This window comes from Kryptolebias marmoratus, linkage group LG12 (assembly GCF_001649575.2).
Source record: "Kryptolebias marmoratus isolate JLee-2015 linkage group LG12, ASM164957v2, whole genome shotgun sequence".
Classification (NCBI taxonomy): Eukaryota; Metazoa; Chordata; class Actinopteri; order Cyprinodontiformes; family Rivulidae; genus Kryptolebias; species Kryptolebias marmoratus.
In genome coordinates this window covers 7,559,835-7,578,302 of record NC_051441.1, presented here as the reverse complement: position 1 = coordinate 7,578,302, position 18,468 = coordinate 7,559,835, and the positions used below count along the sequence as shown (strand labels likewise).

The following is an 18,468-nucleotide window of genomic DNA, read 5'->3' as shown; positions in this document are numbered from 1 at the left end:
GCCTCTCCCCCTAGCCCAAATTTCCCCCGATCACCCATAAATGCCTCCAGGGGGCCTTTTGTAATGCTTCACTCTGACTAACTTTGTTCCAAACAGACAGCTTATGTCACCACACCCCCGTTTCATCCTCCCGTTTCTCTGCCCAGCTTCCTATTGTTGCCCCGTCTTGCTATAGCCTTCAAGCAACTGAATAATTTTATTAGGTAAGAGAGCCATGATTAATGCCCACACAGAAATTGCACACACAATTTCAGGCTTTCATGTTGAAGCTAGTGTTTCTCTGACCTTGTCAGAGCATGTTTAGATTTAACATTGTTTTTCGAATACTTCTCGGCACAATAACAGGAACATCTCTGGACCTGTAGAAAAATTACAGCTGCACCTTAAAATGTTTTCTTTTTCTCCACACCTTAAAAATCAAACTTAAACACAAATATTTAAGTATTTCATTTATTTTATAAAACTGGAATGCAGTTAACAAAATGTTTATGTACCTCAATTAGTGTTCAAGAGTGTACCAATTTAACACAGGCAGCGTGCTACAAGACACACAAAGCTATTGCACACAATACATATCATACAACACAAAATCATACATACTGTACAACAATACATACATACATACATACTTACAAACATACATAGATACATAGTTATTCATATATTTGTCATAAACATTCAGGTACAAAGTTTAAAATACCTTTCCACTCAAAAGGAAATAAAAAAACAACTAGGGGGAAGAAAACGACACTGAAGCTGCCAAAGTGCTTTTCATCATTTCTACTTGGCTGACTAAATGTTAACGTTAATATTGGGCAGACTAATGGAGAGAGGAGTTTTAATTGTGTCTCTACAGGAAGACGGTTAGTGTAACCCTGAACAACAGGAACCGGACAATAAAAAAACAGGACTTCCTACAGTTGACGGAAGTTCCACGCTGTAGGATGTCAGAGAATGAAGAAGCTGTTCTTCCCGCCCCCACCCCCGCGTGCACGTTTGAAACCGGATCTTCCCCCACTTTGTAGAGGAGGTGAGGGGGGACTTTGGAAAGATGAGCTGTGTTTACGGTTTTAGTTGCACAAAGCATTTGGCCAGCATAAAAAAAAAAAATAAAAAAACTACGATACTTACAATTTAATTCTTGTTCTCGGTGCAACAAATTGTTCACAGTGAGAGTTACCTGTTCACCCCCACTCTCTGCTTGTCAGTGACTTGGTAATGATGATTAGTAATACTGTTGGTAACGGAGCTCGTGCCCCAAACACTTCTCAGCCTTTTTTTCTCTAAGAGGAAGACATAAAATCAAGTTGGTGCATTGCTGCTACGTTGCTACAACACTGTCAGGGCATTGGTTCTATTAGTCAAAAATGTTGGCGAGCTATCACAGGGCAAAATTCATGAGCGCCAACTCACTTTATGAAATGTGATTTCCAATTTGGCCTTCCTCAACGGAAACTATTAAAATATTAAAAGCAAAGAGAGACAAGTTATATAGACAAATGGGGTGAAGGGTGGTTAGTATAGAAGCTTGAGCTGGAATAAATATCGAACACATTAGCACTTATAAATGCGTTAGAATTTCATGCATTAAATGAAGCAGATTATGTACTTTTGTTGTGATTAATTTAACTGGTGTCAAGCAATGTTATATAGGGAGTATATAACCCTTGTTATGCTAGGGACCACTCAATAATTTGGTTTCCGTACTGTACAGTGTGCATTGCTCAGTAAAGAACAAATGAGGAATCTTTAGGCCTGTTGTACATGCTAGTCACTGGAAATGAGAGTGATGTAGTTTCAAAAATAACAGAATAATCTACAAAGTGCAACTTTGCAATCTTTGCATTGACACTGCTGATAAAAGGCCTAAACTTAACATAATTAAGAAATCAAGCTTCAGTTTTTGGCTTTGCATGCGGATTTACATGTTCAGAAAGAAAACAAACACATGGTAGGTATATACATCAAAATGGTTTGCTCTGTATTCTTTGATAAAGGTACCAAATAAAAAGCTTTTCTTTTCACATTTCTCATCCAGCAAACTGGAAAATTGTCCTGTTTTCATGCATTTCACAACTGAACAATGAATCCACTGAATGCTGATTGTAAGGTCACACAAATTAGATTGTAACGTGAGAAATGTCTGCCTCACATGATGTGTCCTGACAGACATTACTATCGGCAAGCTCAGTCCCAGGTTGCATTTGCTTCTCTTTTAACGTCTGCCCAACTCACTGTGGCCTCTTTACTTGATTGTAAATGCTCACTTTTTTGACAAAAACACTAGACCTCTAACGTGTTTGTGCCGTATCAGACGCAGGTGGTACAGGTTTTCATGATGGGCATGGTCTGCTGTTCGTGTTTGTTGGTGCAGTGTTCCAGAGAGCTGGAGCTCTTCAAAGGGACCCAGCAGCGTTCAGACGGTCGCCCGCTTTGCAGCACCCCCCAGCAGCACAACACACGCAGGAACTCCCTTCTCATCTCCTTGCTTCGCAGCATGTAGATCACTGGGTTAAGCGCTGAGTTTAGAGTGGCAAAGCTGAAAAAGATGTGTGCTTTGGAGAGGATAGGACAACGCTGCATGGTGCAGGATGAATCCAGGAGCAGGATCGTGAAAGCAGGCAGCCAGCACACGATGAAGACGCCCAGCACTATTGTGACGGTTTTCAAAAGTGCATATGCTTGTGAGTTAGTTGCTTCCTGGCGGCTGGAGCTCACGATCAAATAGATCTTCACATAGAGGATGACAATGGAGAACAGTATGAGGGTGAAAATGGTGACCACAAAGACTATGTATTTCTTGGAGTAGAGCGGCAACACAACTGAGCAGTCAGAGGTGTTGCAGATGCAGTTCCAGCCAATGATGGGAAGCCCTCCAAGCAGAACAGAGGTGACCCAACAAGCTCCAATCAGGAGGAACATGCGACATGTCTTGGTAGAGCCGTACACCTTGACCTTGGTGATAGCAATGAAGCGCTCAATAGCAATCGCCAACAAGCTGAAGACTGAAGCAGACAGAGCGATGAACACTGTGCCCTCTCTGATGAACCACTGCACAGGCATTAGATCTTTAGTCATTGGCCCTGACATTATTATATTGGCTATGTAGGCGAAGCCTGCCAGCAAGTCAGAGAACGCCAAGTTGCCAATGAAGAAAAACATGGCTGAATGGAACTTCTTGTTGCGCCACACTGCAACCAGGATTAGAAGATTCTCAAGGATGATGATAGTGCAGATAATGATGAAGACAATATTGAGAGTGGGGAATTGTTTCTTGCTCTCAATGTGTTTGGTTACGTTTCCAATGGTCATGTTTTTAGCAATTGCATAGTGGCACTTGATCACATCCAATTCGTAGTACTGCAAATACTTGCTCTTCTTGATGTCTAGGTGGCAGAAGTCGGGGGCTTCACAGCAAGAAGCCATTTGCACTGCAGAGTTGGGCAAAGTGTCTATGCCATTAACCTTTGCCTATAAGGCAACGAATGGGTTGGGAGGGGACTGTCTGTCCCACAGTCACGTCTCAGGAACAGTGTGTGGATCACCTGCAGAAACAACATAAAAAGAAAAAAAAAAGACTTTGGTTACTGACAAAGGAAATGTTCTTGCATTATTTAAATAAATAGTGACAAAGTTACAGAGTATTTTTTGTTGTTGCTCACCACCAAAAGACAAAAATGATTTTGCTTGTCTTTGTGTGTGTCTGTCTGTTAGCAAAAAATCTCATAAACCGCTGGACAGATTTTAATGAAACTTTCAGGAAATTATCATTGATTGTACATCTCAACCGATTAGCTTTTGGAGCCAACCCAATTCAAGCTGGCCCCCACAGCCATAGAAAACACAAAAAATGGCTATAGTTCAGTCAGCTTTACGGATATTGTGCTAAAATATGGTGTGGTTGTAGCTGAAAGTCATTCACACACATCATCCAGCTGCTCCTCATTACATGAGATCTTTGCTTCAAACTTTGGCATTAACGGTTGGAGTCAACCCTGTTTGTCTGTTTGCAAAATATTTATTGAACCACTGAATGGATCTTGATAAAACTTTCAGAAAGTAATTACTGGATGTACATCTAAAACTGCTTAACTTTTGAGTCAGCCCAACTCAAGATGGCCACCACAGCCAATCCACATTAGCCAAATAGCTATAACTCAGTCAGTTGAACAAATATCAAGCTAAAATTTGGTGGTAGTCGTCCAGAGTCATTCCCAATAAATAGTCTAAGCATGACATCTCCAAAACAAGAAAACCTTTTAAATCAAGACAAAGAAAATTAAAGTCACACACATGAAAGGCCTCTCGGTATACTGCTCGGTGTGCGCTGCACTTACAGTGCATATTTGTTCCATCCCAAATGCAAAATCCACAAATGTGCCGTACATTATCAGATATTTACTCCAAGGAAAATTAGGATTTGCATAGCACATAAAGATAAAATGCAGTTATTCACTTTTTTTTGGAATGGTAAACCCGCAAAGACAAACACCGTCTCCAGGTAAAAGAATGAAGGCTCTGTGAGACAAAAGGTCTAAAGGGGGGACATTCCACCAACCCTGTCCGAGCACTCAGCTATCAACACACTGCATTGTTGTGCGGAGCCAACCATTCCACTCCAGTGAGCTACTTCTTGAAACTTCAGCATAGCTTGTTGATCAGCCAGATCGTTTCGTCCCAACCTGCCCAACCACCCATTTCCTGCTAACTGAGAAAAGCTAACAGCAAATCAAACAGATACCCGAGAGGACGAAGTGGGGGTTCAATAGGAGAACGCCTGTTAAGACTTGATTGTGGTGTACAGTATCACTGCAGTTCATATTTGCATATTACTGGTGTGAGCAGAAAATGTTCACACTGGTTCTATGTGGTAATAAAAGTTCAATCAAGCTAATGTTCAATCAATGTGGGATTTTTTTATTATAATAATCATTCTAAAGAAAAACATTACAAACTCTTCACAAAGAAAAACTGAAAAAGGGACTGACACTAGAGGACTGAGCATAAAGAGTTTAAGGCAGGCTCTGCTAATCTCATTAGAGGTAACGCCGGTGTCTTAAACCTGACAAAAGCAACATGATCCCTCTATGGACCAGCTCCCAAGGTAATTCAAGACTGATGCTTCCACTGCCTGCTTGTCTTCACCAGGTCTGGACGGCTCCAACAAACTCCAGCTAAATAAATGAACGGAAATTGGGCCCGGACCTCTTCGCTGTTCTGCTGGGCTTTGAGTCAAAACCTGAGAGGCTAAAAGATAAAGAAGGAACGAGACAAAGGCGGACAGAGATCAGGCATGTGGAACGGCATCTGGGCACAAAAGCAGGAATCTGTGACAGCACACCCATACACAAACTCACCGCAGACTTCCACATGTGCAGGAAAATACAGTATGTTTGTTCGCCCACAAATCTGATTGTGACAAACTTTTCATGCACACGTGCAAGTTGAGCACCCAGCTGCTACTGGCTGCCAGTAAGAACCAGCACACCGTTTCCTCGAGCAGGAACAATAGCCTCCTTCAGAGCGGATAGCAGTGGCCTTCAGTCTTAATAATTAGGCAGCACGCTTCCATTTGGCTGCTGCAACTGTATCATAGCAGAAATAAAGTTACAGTTGAGCACTCCCTTATTGAACTGCCGTGTCAGGATGCCTGTCTTCCCCCCTTCATATCCATTTTAGCTCCATTAATAGACACAAATAGGAGGCTTGAGCTTGAGCACATGTGAGAGCTGCACCGAGGTAATTACATTAGCTCACATTATTGAAAAATAACGATTTTACTCATGGAAAGTCTCCGTATCTCCCCAGTCCTGTGTCTGCTATGAGAAACCACAGACTTCTCTTTGTTTCATCTTTTGTTTTGTTTTTTTTCACCCCCCTCAGCTCTGGACAGCTCTCTTCCCCTCTGTCGTCCTCTTGTCACCAAGTAGTCTTTTAGCGTCTGTCATCAAGGGATTTTGCTGCATGTGGGAAAAGCGGACTGGCTGGTTTGTCTACAACAATGTCTCGTAGCGGCCCAGCCCTTCTACCTGCCATGTGCTTTTCATGCGTTTCCATGGTAATTTGGTCAGCTGCAGCGCAAACTTTCTGCAATGCAACTCCCAATACACACTCAGCTCTTTGTCAAAGTTTTGCCCCACATTTGACCCAGACACACCGTCATACTTCCACTGTAGACAAAAGACATTGTCAGAAAGTTTGCCTTGCAAAAAAAAAAAAACCCAATGGCTCCTTATCCCAATAAGCGCAAGGGAACAGAAAGTAGATTGATTTTTGATGCATTCAGCATTTAATATAGCTACATTTGCATTTAAAATATATATAACAAAAACATGCATTGCAGTAATAGTTTTTTCCTTTTTAAATTTGAAATTAGTACTTTGCAACAATTTATAAAGCTAAATTGTTATGCAGTTACTTTTCCATTTGTCTTATTGCAGCTAAAGTGGTGTTGAGGTACACTGCAGCTGTGTAGTTATTTTAAAGTGACGTAAGTTGGAAATACAGGTTTTTGATCTGCGACTGACACCCTCCAGTTCAGTTAGCGTCATTGGTGCCTCTTGCTCTGTTATATAGGTGAAGGTGTAAAAAGGCAACACAAAATGGCTCAATATCCTGTCTGATTTTCACAGCGAAGCTCAAACAAGTTTATTGGAGGCGATAAAACAACCAAGTGTGGACAACAGTGTAAAACTCAAGTGGCAAGAGGAAGTCAAAGAAGACAGAAAAGTCAGACAGGATATCCTCTTTAAAAAAAAATGTCAAAAAATACTTTACGCCAAAAACTAAACGGGTGTTAATACGTGACAAGAGATGCAAAGATTGTCTTGTGGTACATATTCCCATGCACAGATGCCGCCAGATTTTTGCCTCTTTTTCACAGTCCCGCCTACTTGTCATTACCACAAGAGTAGATAAAAGAATGCTCTTTCACTAAACATGTAACCACCATTGCATACAAGTTTTAGCACACAGATTTTTGCATGTATGCACCTGTGTGTATGTCTATAGTCAATTCTCGCTCTCTTTAAATCCCATACAGACTTCTCTCATTCATTGTGTGCAAAGCTGCACAAAAGCCTCAGGTGTTTTCTCAGAAACACCTGATAAGCCCTAATTAGCAGAGTGTCTGCCCACCACAGACCAAGGAAACACCACCCAATTACCTGTCAATCTAAACCTGGCTCCACTTTCTCTGGGTGGAAATCTCCTACAACAAGAGCATTGTCATATTTCCATCTCTGTGCTCACAATTTTCAAAAACAGTTTCACGTAAGAGGAAAAAAGAAGCTAAAATTTGGACAGTTTACATTTGCATCATATCTTGTTTCAGTTCAAAGTTATTCTTTACTTTTGCTTTATTTAGAAATGTACCTAATCATGATATCCTGTACAGCAGTCTGTGAGCCGAAGAAATCTTGTTACATATCTTTAGCCATCTGCCCGAAATCCTGTCTGCACACAAGCCGCTGTTATGGCAACAAACAGCAACAGCCTGGTCTCTACCTGGCTTAAAAGTCAATAACTTCAGACTATAAAATACACATTTTCTTTCTTTGAAGTATTATTGCCTGCTGCTAAAAGGCAAAGGTGTACAATAATGTTTTGCCTGTATCTGTGAGTGTCTGTGTTTGTGTGTCTGTCTGTTACCAAAATATCTCCTGAACAACTGGACAAATTTTAATGGAACTTGCAGTTATCACTGGATATACATCTACAACTGATTACCTTTTGGAGATTCAAGATGGCTGCCACAGCCAACTGACCTTAAAAAAACACATAACAAGAGTACCACCAACGGTACATAGTACCTAGTAGTATTTCTGTTACTTAGATGTGAAGCTGGAGCATAGAGAGGGTTTTATCAAAGGTGTAACCTGTGACCTTTGACCCCATGACCTTGAAATTAATAGGGATCATCCTTGACCCATGAGGTGTCCAGCTGTTCAGTCTCATATTCTTACGTTACACAGTTGCAGAGTTACACCTTAGACAAGAAATTGCGCACAGATAGGCCCATCTTTTGATGGGTGTGTTAAAATGGATTTAACTCAGTCAGTTTTACAAATACTGAGGTAGAATTAGATGTGGTAGAAGCTGAGAGTCATTCAGAACGCGTACTCTGAGTATGAGATCTTATGATATTGCTTGGGACAGCACATAACATTATTTCCAAGGTTCAATCAAAACGACTACAGCGTCATCATTTCTCAGTATAAGGTGATCTTAGTCATCAAATTCTAGAAAGGCATGAAAAGCAGAGAGTGACATGCATTCCCTTTAATTACATAAAAGTCATTAATTACAGTTATTTAATGTCTTCACTCAACAAGACACTCAGCTAATCTGCCTTTAATTAACAGCTATCAAGTAATCCATTTTCAGCACACAGATGATTTCTACTGCTGTGATTTGTTCCTTCTCAGTTTCTCAGCTATTGATTATACGGTTTATCTTAACTGTTAGAGTGCACGATGTAAGTCTGAGCAAGACCCAGCTACTTTGTTCTTCAGATGCCTCTGCTCTGATCCAAAGACCTTCTTCTGTTCCGTTCAATCTTTCTTTTTTTGTTTGTGTTCTTTTCTTCTGAAATTATTATTTTTTTTAAATTGATGAAATAAAAGAAAGAGAAAGAGATGATTTTCCTATAAGGAAAATTCCATATACTAAGTACAGTAGTAAGAAAAGTTCCCCAAGATGAGTGTTGACATGTCAGATGCAAAGATATGAACTCTTACCACCACAAAGTTTCACTACAACTCCCACAAGTTTTCAAATAAAGTGACTAAACAGAGAGATGGATGTTCGACTGAACTCCTTTACACTTCTTAGATTCATAAGTGATGAATGATTTGTCCTTACAGTCAGAAGTCAGCGCCTGTATGAGTCACCATAAGCCAAGGCACCCCAAACACGCAATCTGACACACACACATAAAGCATCTTGAAGCAGACTTGTCTTTTAAAATTGAGCTTTATGCAATAGTGACGTGCAACTCAAAAACAAAGGAAAGCAATGTGCTTGTTGACATGTCGCTGCAGCATCTTTCTGCAGCGTTGCCCATCACTGAGCTTCAGGCCTTTCTGTGTAATATCTTTTTACATGAGCAACACTATTGATTGTTCACAGGCAATTACTAGGAAAACGCAGTCGTGTTGCCAGTCTCTTTCTAACCGGGGGTGAATTTAGGTGTCAGCTGTGACATTACAGAACAGTAATCTGGCCCTTCAAATGACCGTGACGTGACACACACAGTCGGCAAAAGTGTGTGTTTACACCGCACGGACAAACCCAGAACGGTTCTTACTGTGCCCAACCTTGAACCACCGCGCTCATCTCTGTTTACATGCCACGCTGCATCAAACTGACGTGGAAAGGATAATGCCAACAGTTACAAAATACAAACATGTTTGAGGTCTAAACAGAACCACCTGAACTTCCTCCTAAAAAGGAACAAAGTAAAAGTCTTCTTACCCAGAGAAGAAACTACTTCAAGACCACGAGCTATTGCAAGATATTCACACGTCTAACCATTACGACAAGACAAATTTTTCAAGTTGTTGAGCTTCGAGTGCAAAGCAGTCACGTATGTCCTCTCTCATCCAGCTGACGCTATATAACCCTTGAAGTCAGAACAACGAAGACAGAGAGTCTGACGCATTCTCCACTGATTTCCGCTATCACATGAATCTCTGAAACAAGAGGAAGGCAGTTTTAAAAACTACATATAGTGGTAAAACAAATCACAAGATTAGATGAAAAAGTCATGGAGAAGTGTAACCTAGAAGCTTGGAACTGGTATCATCAATGCAGAACCAAAGGGCAAAATATGAGATGGGGGGGCTGTGCAACACCTCCGTTTTTAGCTAAGAGAGAGGAACTCGGCACTTTGAGCAGTATATTATAGACAAGAAAAGGTCTGTAACAAAAACTATATAGGGCACATAAGTCACATCCTTATTTTTTGAATAGAGAAGTTTGAATTTCATAATTGTGTCACTGTCATACCTGTGTTCTGGCTTTAGATATGAGGCAAAAAACAAAGTCCTTCCTATTTTTATGACAGATTAAACGGTTTCCTCTTGTGTTTTTATAGCGTTTAACTTTTTCCAAACATCAGACCTTCCGTTCTCTTTGTTTTGTCATTACCTACATTCACTAAGACGGCAAGACACGAGGGGAGTGGGTGTCCCCAATACAAGGGGGGTTTCATCTTATAATTAGGGATTACCCTTTCACTCATCAGACAGCTTGACAGTTTGGGCACAGTCTCTTTTCAGGGTTCCAATCTGTCTGCAGGTCTGTCTGGAGCAAAAACAGTTTGTTTTTTTTACTCTTTATTTCATGGTGACTTTTATTAGTCTGTGTTCATCCCTGAAGCTTTGCGAGGCTTTATTAACAGCAGCTCTTTGGGGTTTTAAGAGAGATCACGAGAGGAGATAAAAACAAAGCTGCGTAAAGAAGGGCATCATATCGCCTCAGGAGCCATAACCCCTTTACCACTTCCACCCCCTATTCTGTTCACCCAGTGGGGGGTGGGGAATCTACAGAGGTGCCGCCACAGAGGCACTTACTGGATTACGGTCACCCTGCGACCATTTCTGTCAACTTAAAGTCTCGCTTCCAAATTATTTGTGCCTTTTACGTTGTTCTGTTTTGCATATTTCGCTTTCATGCTGATCCCTGATTCGCAGAGCCACATCATTTTACCCTCGCCTCGTATATTTTAAACTTCACCACAGAGATCAAAAGACAGGACCACAAAGAGGTGATTAAATGCACATCAAGACGGATTTATTTATCACACATTTAGAGGAGCCATGTTCTTATAGCCCCTGTTATAGACATTGTTACAAGACTTAACTGCGCAATCAGCCCTGTGTTCGGGAAACTGAAGCTCTGCGCCATGAAACTGAATTTTCTCATACAGATATATTTATTTATCTGCCACTAAATAAATAATAAAAGATAGATGTCAAAAATAAAGGTAGATGTGATGTAAAAGTTTAGCTGTGAATTTATCAAGGTTTACATGTTCTAAAGAAAGACCATGTTAACCACACACTCTGAACAAAGATGTGCTCCTGATGTGCACACTAGCTTGTTATTTCTGCACTTTGCAATACTGCTTTAGCTCAGCGGGTCTTGTTTGTGGGTTTGCTTGCTTTTAACGTGATGCAAATGTAACAGTAGGTTAGGTGTGATCGCCCAGCATTAAAAATGTGACATCATGCCTGTGTCTAAACTGGGTTTGATTCAAGTTTCATCTACTCTGCCCCACCCACACCTTTCAATGTTCTTGAGTTTAGAGTGAAACCTCTCCTAATGAAAGGGTTTCAAGCTTTTTTTTTAAGGCATATTTTGTCCAGCTTCCTGGTTCCTATTCTACTGTTTCTGACCTTGAGCTCTGCCCAGTCTCATGTTCTCCTACTTCACTGGGAAATCGTGAGGATTCCGTGGGAGATCCTATTTGCTGCAAGGCAAGCCGTGATGACAAAACACCACAAATGATACAAAGGATGGAATATTTTAATGAGTTCTCAGGAGTATTGATGGTACTGATGCTGCAGTGATTTACAGAACATCCCAACAATCTCAGGGAAACACGTAAAATCAAAAACAAAGAGGGGAGGACAAAGGAAAGCATTACATGATGGAAAATGATAACATCTATAGGTACACTGTATCCATGGGCTGTCTCTATCATAATGCCCACTAACACATTAATGACCTGATGGATCCTTTCATCTTTCATGGTCCATTGCAGGAAAAAGACTTCAGACTCCTCTGGCAAACACACATCCATTACACACAGATCTGTTTTTGTAGAAAAAAACATGGTTGCCTGGAGAGGGAACATTGTGGTGTCCCTGGACTCCCCATTTTATTCATTTATTTATGGAAGGTTAAATATACTCACTACAAAGTCATGAAGACCAGTCAAAAAATAAATAAATATATATATAAAGTAAGAAACCAAATCTACAAATCTATTTTTTTTATCTATATTGATAGTTGTTGTGTTCTTAAGTGAAAAATTTGTAAGCAAAAGTTGTGAACAAATGCCAATTACCCCATGCATTTGGTAGCGTCCACGGTAGAGCTGTTTAGGAAGGAGAAGTCCAACAATTTAGATGTATTTGTACATAATTATGCTCAGATTTATTTACTAAACTATGCAGGGAGGTTTTTAAGACAATGTTTAACTAGAGTTGAAAAAAGGGTAAACTTAGCCGTGTAGAAGTTTCACAAAAGCCCCATGTTTGAATGCTGACCTCTGCTCTTTAAGGTGCTCCACCACTCTGCTTCACCCCCGATATTTATTCTTGACAGTTGCCTTACTTGTTCTTTCCATTTTCTTTTGCATTTAGCAGCAGATTCACTTCTATTTCCACTTAAACTTAAACTCCAAGATTTCAAGCTTGCCCCATTCCACCATATTTGTTTATGTACACAGACTATGGCCAGCCTAATGTAGTTCAGTCAGGTAATTCAAGCTCATATGTGGATATTGGTGGATTTAGCCGAGTGCTTTGGTTACCTTTTTTGTTTTATTTTATAGTTTTCAGTTTGCAATTCATTCCTTAGAAAAATTATTTGACCTGAACACAATGTTTGCTTAAGAACAGAGACTATGTAAGTGAAATATGTGTCTATGATTCTGACTATGTAAACTATGACTAAGACTATGTATAAAAATACACAGAGGATTACACCATCACTTTTATTTACTGTAAATTTTACACAAGAAAACAAAATTTATCAGAAAACTGATCATCTTTTTGTGAAGTTAAAAGTTTGGGTTTCGGTTTGCTGTAGGGTACTTTGCAGATATTAAAAAAGGTCATGTGTGACTAATGTTGTCATGTAACCTTTCGGGGAGTACGTGCCAAATCTTTGACTCTTGCTGTATGACAGAGCTCATGTAATGTGGACGTATTTAAGCTGCTGTCATTTTTACAAACAGAACCCACTTCCACTAAATCGAGCTGTTTTACTCAAGCTGTCTGACCTCTATCATAACTTGGCTTGTGGTGTGGTTGTTGGGTAGGTTCATCATGTCTTTAAGCTTTGAAGGAATAAAGCCAAAGCCTTTTCTGTATAAGTGCTTATAAGAGCTGAATTTCAGACGACTTGCCATCATCTGGTTGTGTTTTAAAGTCTGTCTGTCATTCAGAAAATCTAATGACCTAAAGATCTCCAGAGGATGAGAGACGGAGTAAACTCTGAAGTTCCAAATAAAACGAATGGCTTCAGCAGGCGGCTCTTTTCTGGCCACTTGGGACAACTGAAAATCCAAGAAATCTGTCTCCAACATATTTCTGGGACTTGGGAGGTGGGGTTTTCAAGTAGTCTCGTTGAGTTTTCCAGCTGCACAAACAAAGCTGACTGGAAAACAAAGCCTTCCAACAGGAAAGATGAAACAAGAAGCTCTCCAAAAAGTAGCAGGGTCTTCATGTGTACCTGCTCAGGGACTGCTCACAAGTTCGCTCTGGAAATGACCAGAAATCGGGAAGCCGCAACACGACCGCACTGATTAAGCCTTGTGCTCGAGCAGACAGTTTGAAGTCGCTCCCATCCAGTTCATAAATCACTGCACAACCTAAACAGTGGTTGCAAAGTGCAACAGATCCCATCCAAAGCCACAGCAGAAACCAGAAACCCTGTATTCAATCTACTTGTCCTTGTCTCTCCAAAATTTATAATGATGTTAAGACATACAAAAAAATGTCAGTTGAATTAAACTTGTTTTTTCTAATTGCTTCTATCTGGCAGCTTTTTGGAAGTTATGCTGATTCAGGCTTGAAATGTGAGGAGGCGGAGGTTGGCGTTGTCCTCACGCTAAAAAGTATTAGGAAATCCTGGCATGCTGCTACAGGCATCAGTGCCTGGTCATGGGGGGTCTTACGATTTGTCCAAGCGCTTCAAGTGGAAAAGGAATGTAAGCTGAGACTTGAAGCGCTAATGGGTTCTTTCATTGTCTAAAACACCTTCCTAAAATAGCTAAAGGCATTTTTCCCCCCTCATCTAATATCAGTTTATGTAAACGTTTATGTAATAATCAGAGCAGAACTTTTACAACCCAGAAAGATTGTTTAAAAAAGGAAAGACAAATAAGGGAAAAAAAAAACGAGTTGTGCATTTGTGTTCCTCTACCTGCCAGTCAAGATAAAGCACATCCTTTTCTCTGTGCTGTTTACAAAATGGGGGGAAAAGAAAGGAAAGATGGCCATATTTATTCCTCTGATTGGAGACACTCCCAGCTCCTGGCTGTGATTCAGAAACCTACATGCTGTCAACTGTGTGTTGTGACTTGCACTTCAGCAGCTTGCGAACAGAAGGCGTTTATTTTGTTCCAGCTGCCGCACCCACGAAAAGTGTTTTTCTGCTGAGTACCAGCAAGAACTCTTAGAAAATAGAACCCAGATGGCTGTCCTAGAGCACTATTAAAATCAAAGACTAAACCCCCCCGGATAAAACAATCTATAAACACAGGTTAGCTCTCACGTTATCTTCCTTGGCATCTACCCTGTATGTTTGAATATACTGGCTGTTATACTGGTTCCATTTGAACAGGTAAAGACTCTGCCTCTGGTTTCCGGCTCTTCTGATCAGACTCCATAAAGTGGTGAGCACAGACAACAAAAGATGAGCTAGCCTCCCCAAGGAAAGCGCTTCCTATAAACGGACTGCTTTCAGGCCTGAGCTGAAACGTGAGCATCCTTCAGGGACCACCACTCGTTCCTGCCTCCATCCCCCCCAGTGACCTAAGAGTTTTAAAAAGTCCCACAAATCTAGTTCCCACCACTGAAATGCCATTAATTTATTTCGCCTTCCATGCACTTACACGTCTATTTATTTATCCAGCTCATCTGTTTGTCTTAATTTCTCACGCTACCCCCCTTGTGGTCCCCATTGAAAAGGGTCAAATTACAGTGGAGGAGAATGGGGCTGGGAGTTGGGCCTGCAGCAACACAAATCCTGAACTTATGAGGTAATGGGTTGGTGGTCTGGGTCAATATTTCTGCACTTTAAGACATTAGCAGTCCTTGTAGAGGAGCTTTAGGTCTTTAAGTTTTAGGTCTGTTTAATGGCCGGCTGTGTAAGCCTTGAGCTGTAGAGCTGTGGCTGCAGCACCTTCTGATGATTTGTGCCAAGGCCAGAGATGGTGAAGGGGAGAGGTGAAGAAGCCTGACAGCAGACAGCCTGGTCGGGTGGCGAGTGTTGTTCTAGTACTATGGAAAACTTATGGACTGGTGGCTGCATTGTGTCCCGTCTCCAACTGGTCATACTGGAGGAAACGCCCGTGTCCATAGGTGGCCAAAGCGAGTTTCCCTTTGCACAACACAGGCATCAATGAATCTGTTGACAGGCCCTTCAACACATGATAGTCCTATCCAAACTCCAAGCTTCCGCCTAACCCCCATTTCATGATGTTATCGCAGTAAGTTGTTTATTAGTTTGAATTCAACAAGGCTTTTCAGCATTTGTGTTTTTTGGTCTTGTTACCACAGCTGGGAATGGAGATAACACCAGCCTGGGCAGTTTCAGGCAGTCTGTTAATGAACACCACACCGGGCAGAGAAAGTTGGACTGAGCACATGATAGCGGATGACAGATGGAGGCTTTTATCTGAGCAATAAACATGAGTTCCTCTGCCTTATCATCTTATCACACCGTGACTTGAGGATTCTCCCAGGACAGCTTCTGGAGAATTGACACCTATGCTTCCTTCTCTATAGACAAAGTGAAACATGTTATAAAATAAAGAAATACATAAATAAATAAAAACTTCAGTCATATGGGCAAATCATTTGACTGGAATAAAACACAATACACCATAATTAAAAAAAAAAAACTGTGCAAAAATGTAACAAGCTGTTCTGTTAAGTTTGCAGAGGAGCCCCATGAGATTAACTCCTGTACACAGGGGGGAGAATGGGGGCTTTTGTCTTATTAATACATCCTTTCAATACAATGCCTTCTTTAGAGTGACGGATGAACAAGCCCCAACAGCATCGGAGGGGTCAGAGCTGGGTGGAAAGAGGCGCGGGGGGGTGGCACAGCAGGCTGCGCAACGGCTCCAAGGAACTGAGATTGTTTGTGTGTGTGTGTGTGGGAGGGGGGTTAACAAAAACTATAGTTTACTACTATCTACAGATGATGCATTAGGCTGCACCCTACCACACTCCCGCTGCATGCGGCTCATTTATTGCCCAGTGTGTTGATAATTAAGCCCACACCGCGCTGAGCAAAAAGACGCACCGCGCTTGAGAATTACGCGTAAATATTAACCGCAGCAGCAGTTTTTCTTCTGCGTTCTGGTAGGTAAAAGTGCAGCGTCAACCCCTACATGTGGAAGTTCGTGCTGACATTTAAGCGCCCGAGTGAGTCATTGGCACATTTGGAGAATTTTTAACATCACGAACGCGTATTTTCCCCCTCCTGTCGCTTATTACCGCGTTTGTTTGTGAAGAGAGAAAACAACGAGAAGTTTGAAGATAAAACTTGATTTTTTTATAGGTAGGCAGGTTTTTCCACAGAAGTACGGGAAGCGAAGCGCAGGTCCTTTTGTCCCCCAGCACATGCTGGGACAATATTTCGCACAGCTGCTCCAAACCAACTTACCCCATGAGAGACGTGGAAGAAAGCGGCGAAGAGATGTTTGTCCCCAAATGGTCCTCACTCGTCTTCCTCCTTTGGTTTCCACAAAAAAAACTAAATAAAATTGTTGTTGTTTTTTTTCAGAAAAAGCTGCGACAAAAGTTCAGCTCTGTCCTTAGGAGGAGGCGAGAATCGGGCTTGACATGAATCAGAACTTTAAGAGAAGACCAGACGGCGTGTCTCGTCTCGTCAGTGGTAAATCCATACCCGGTCTGCGCGCGCGCTCACAGACAAAACGATTCCTGACCAAAAAAAAAAAGGGAAGTCAGGCGAGACAAATTCAAAAAAATCTCACTTTCTCTCCAGTCTGATTGTCCTGCTGCTCTGTGAACAACAGCTCTAAGGGCTGAGGAGTGTCAGGGAGGCGCGCACACACACAATAGGCTCCTCTCTCTCTCGCTCTCTTTCACACATACACACACGCAAACACACACCCACACATACACCAGAGACCGACGGCGTGGGGTGTACGGAAACGTCATGTGCCATAAAGATTTGCGCGTTTTCACTGTCTTAGCACAAATCGGTGGCCGGCAGTTCGTTTGGAACATTCTGTTTTAGCCAATTTCTGTGTTTTAGTGCACAAAAATCAAATCCAGATGTTCCACTTCATCACTTCCTTTCCGCCCTCAGCAGATCCCAGCATGATCCAAGGTTTACAAGTTTCAGCTCATCCTGTCTCTGGTTCCCTTTGGGAGCCCTGGCAGCCATATAAACTTTGTTTGGGATTTAGGCAAAAACGCAGCAGTTGTTTGCCTTTCCCCTCGTTTTTTTTTTTTTTTTGTTTTGTTTTGTTTTGTTTTTTTTTTCCAACTTTTTGATTTATTTTAGATTAAAGGGATAGTCTGGTCACTTTTGAAGTGATGTCTTGTTAAATAGTTAACAGTATTTACGCTGCATTTCATGTGTACTCTGAAGTCAGAGCTCCAAGTCAACTCTTTTCAAGTCAGAATTTTAACTGGGAGAGTTGGAGATTCCCAACCAGCAGCCCTGACCTCAAAATCCAACATGGCTAACTTGTACTTGAACACTTTTGGTTTCAACTTTTGTCAGTTTGCATTTCCAGTTACACACACTTAGTCCTTTCCAACCACCATTAGTAGCATTAGCAGCCATTTGTTTGAGATGCAGAGAATTCCACCACTATCGGCTTGTGTTGGTAATAGTAGTTAGCCTGGTCACTGAGCTCAACCACCAGGTAAGGTCGGGTCTGACATCATTCCCAGATCTGAGTTCCAACTTCTGACTTAAATGGAACAGAGCAGTAGTGCCTTATCAGTCGTGACATCAGTTTAGATCACTGAGTATGAAGAAAAAGGTGGAAGTCTTCATCCAGGCTAAGCTAATGGCAAACCTAAGGTGCCCTGGAACAGTGTAGAGATTTAATATTAGCTCATGTTTCACATCAGTAAGTTGTTGAGAAAGCTGTTTTATAAGCCTGAAAAATGCAAGGCCTTAGCCTAGCCAAGACCTCTGCCCTTTCCTTCGTGCTCTATGACTGATTAATAAGGTACTAACTGCTGATAACTATTTGACAGAGCATCACTTCAAAGATGACCAGACAGAGTTGTAATTTTTCCATCTCCCTCCCTTCCAGGCGTGTCTATAGGTGTAATAAGGAGGGTGAGGTGAGCGTGTTAGTCAACAGGGCTGTGTCTGAGACTGCAGGTGCTGTCTCTGGTGAAAGAGCCTCTATCAAACCTCTGAGGAGGTAATAATGTCTCCACAGTCATTAACTTGAAAACCAAAGCCATCCCATGTGGCGATGATGTCATATGTCTGTGTAAAGAAGGAGCTTCATAA

The 18,468-nt window shown here is 41.4% G+C and overlaps 1 protein-coding gene across 1 annotated transcript; it reads right to left on the bottom strand.

The window, feature by feature from the left end:
• Positions 1-434: 434 nt before the first annotated feature.
• Positions 435-17,086, bottom strand: s1pr2 (sphingosine-1-phosphate receptor 2). The gene is made up of 2 exons (XM_017429396.3): positions 16,630-17,086; positions 435-3,545 (listed from the first exon to the last, which is right to left on the bottom strand). The coding sequence occupies exon 2, from the start codon at positions 3,424-3,426 to the stop codon at positions 2,311-2,313; it is 1,116 nt and encodes a 371-aa protein (XP_017284885.1). The 5' UTR covers positions 3,427-3,545; positions 16,630-17,086; the 3' UTR covers positions 435-2,310.
• Positions 17,087-18,468: the final 1,382 nt, after the last annotated feature.

Coding starts and splice junctions, on each gene's coding strand:
- s1pr2 (XM_017429396.3), bottom strand. CDS start 3,426: ATGGCTTCTTGCTGTGAAGCCCCCGACTTCTGCCACCTAGACATCAAG.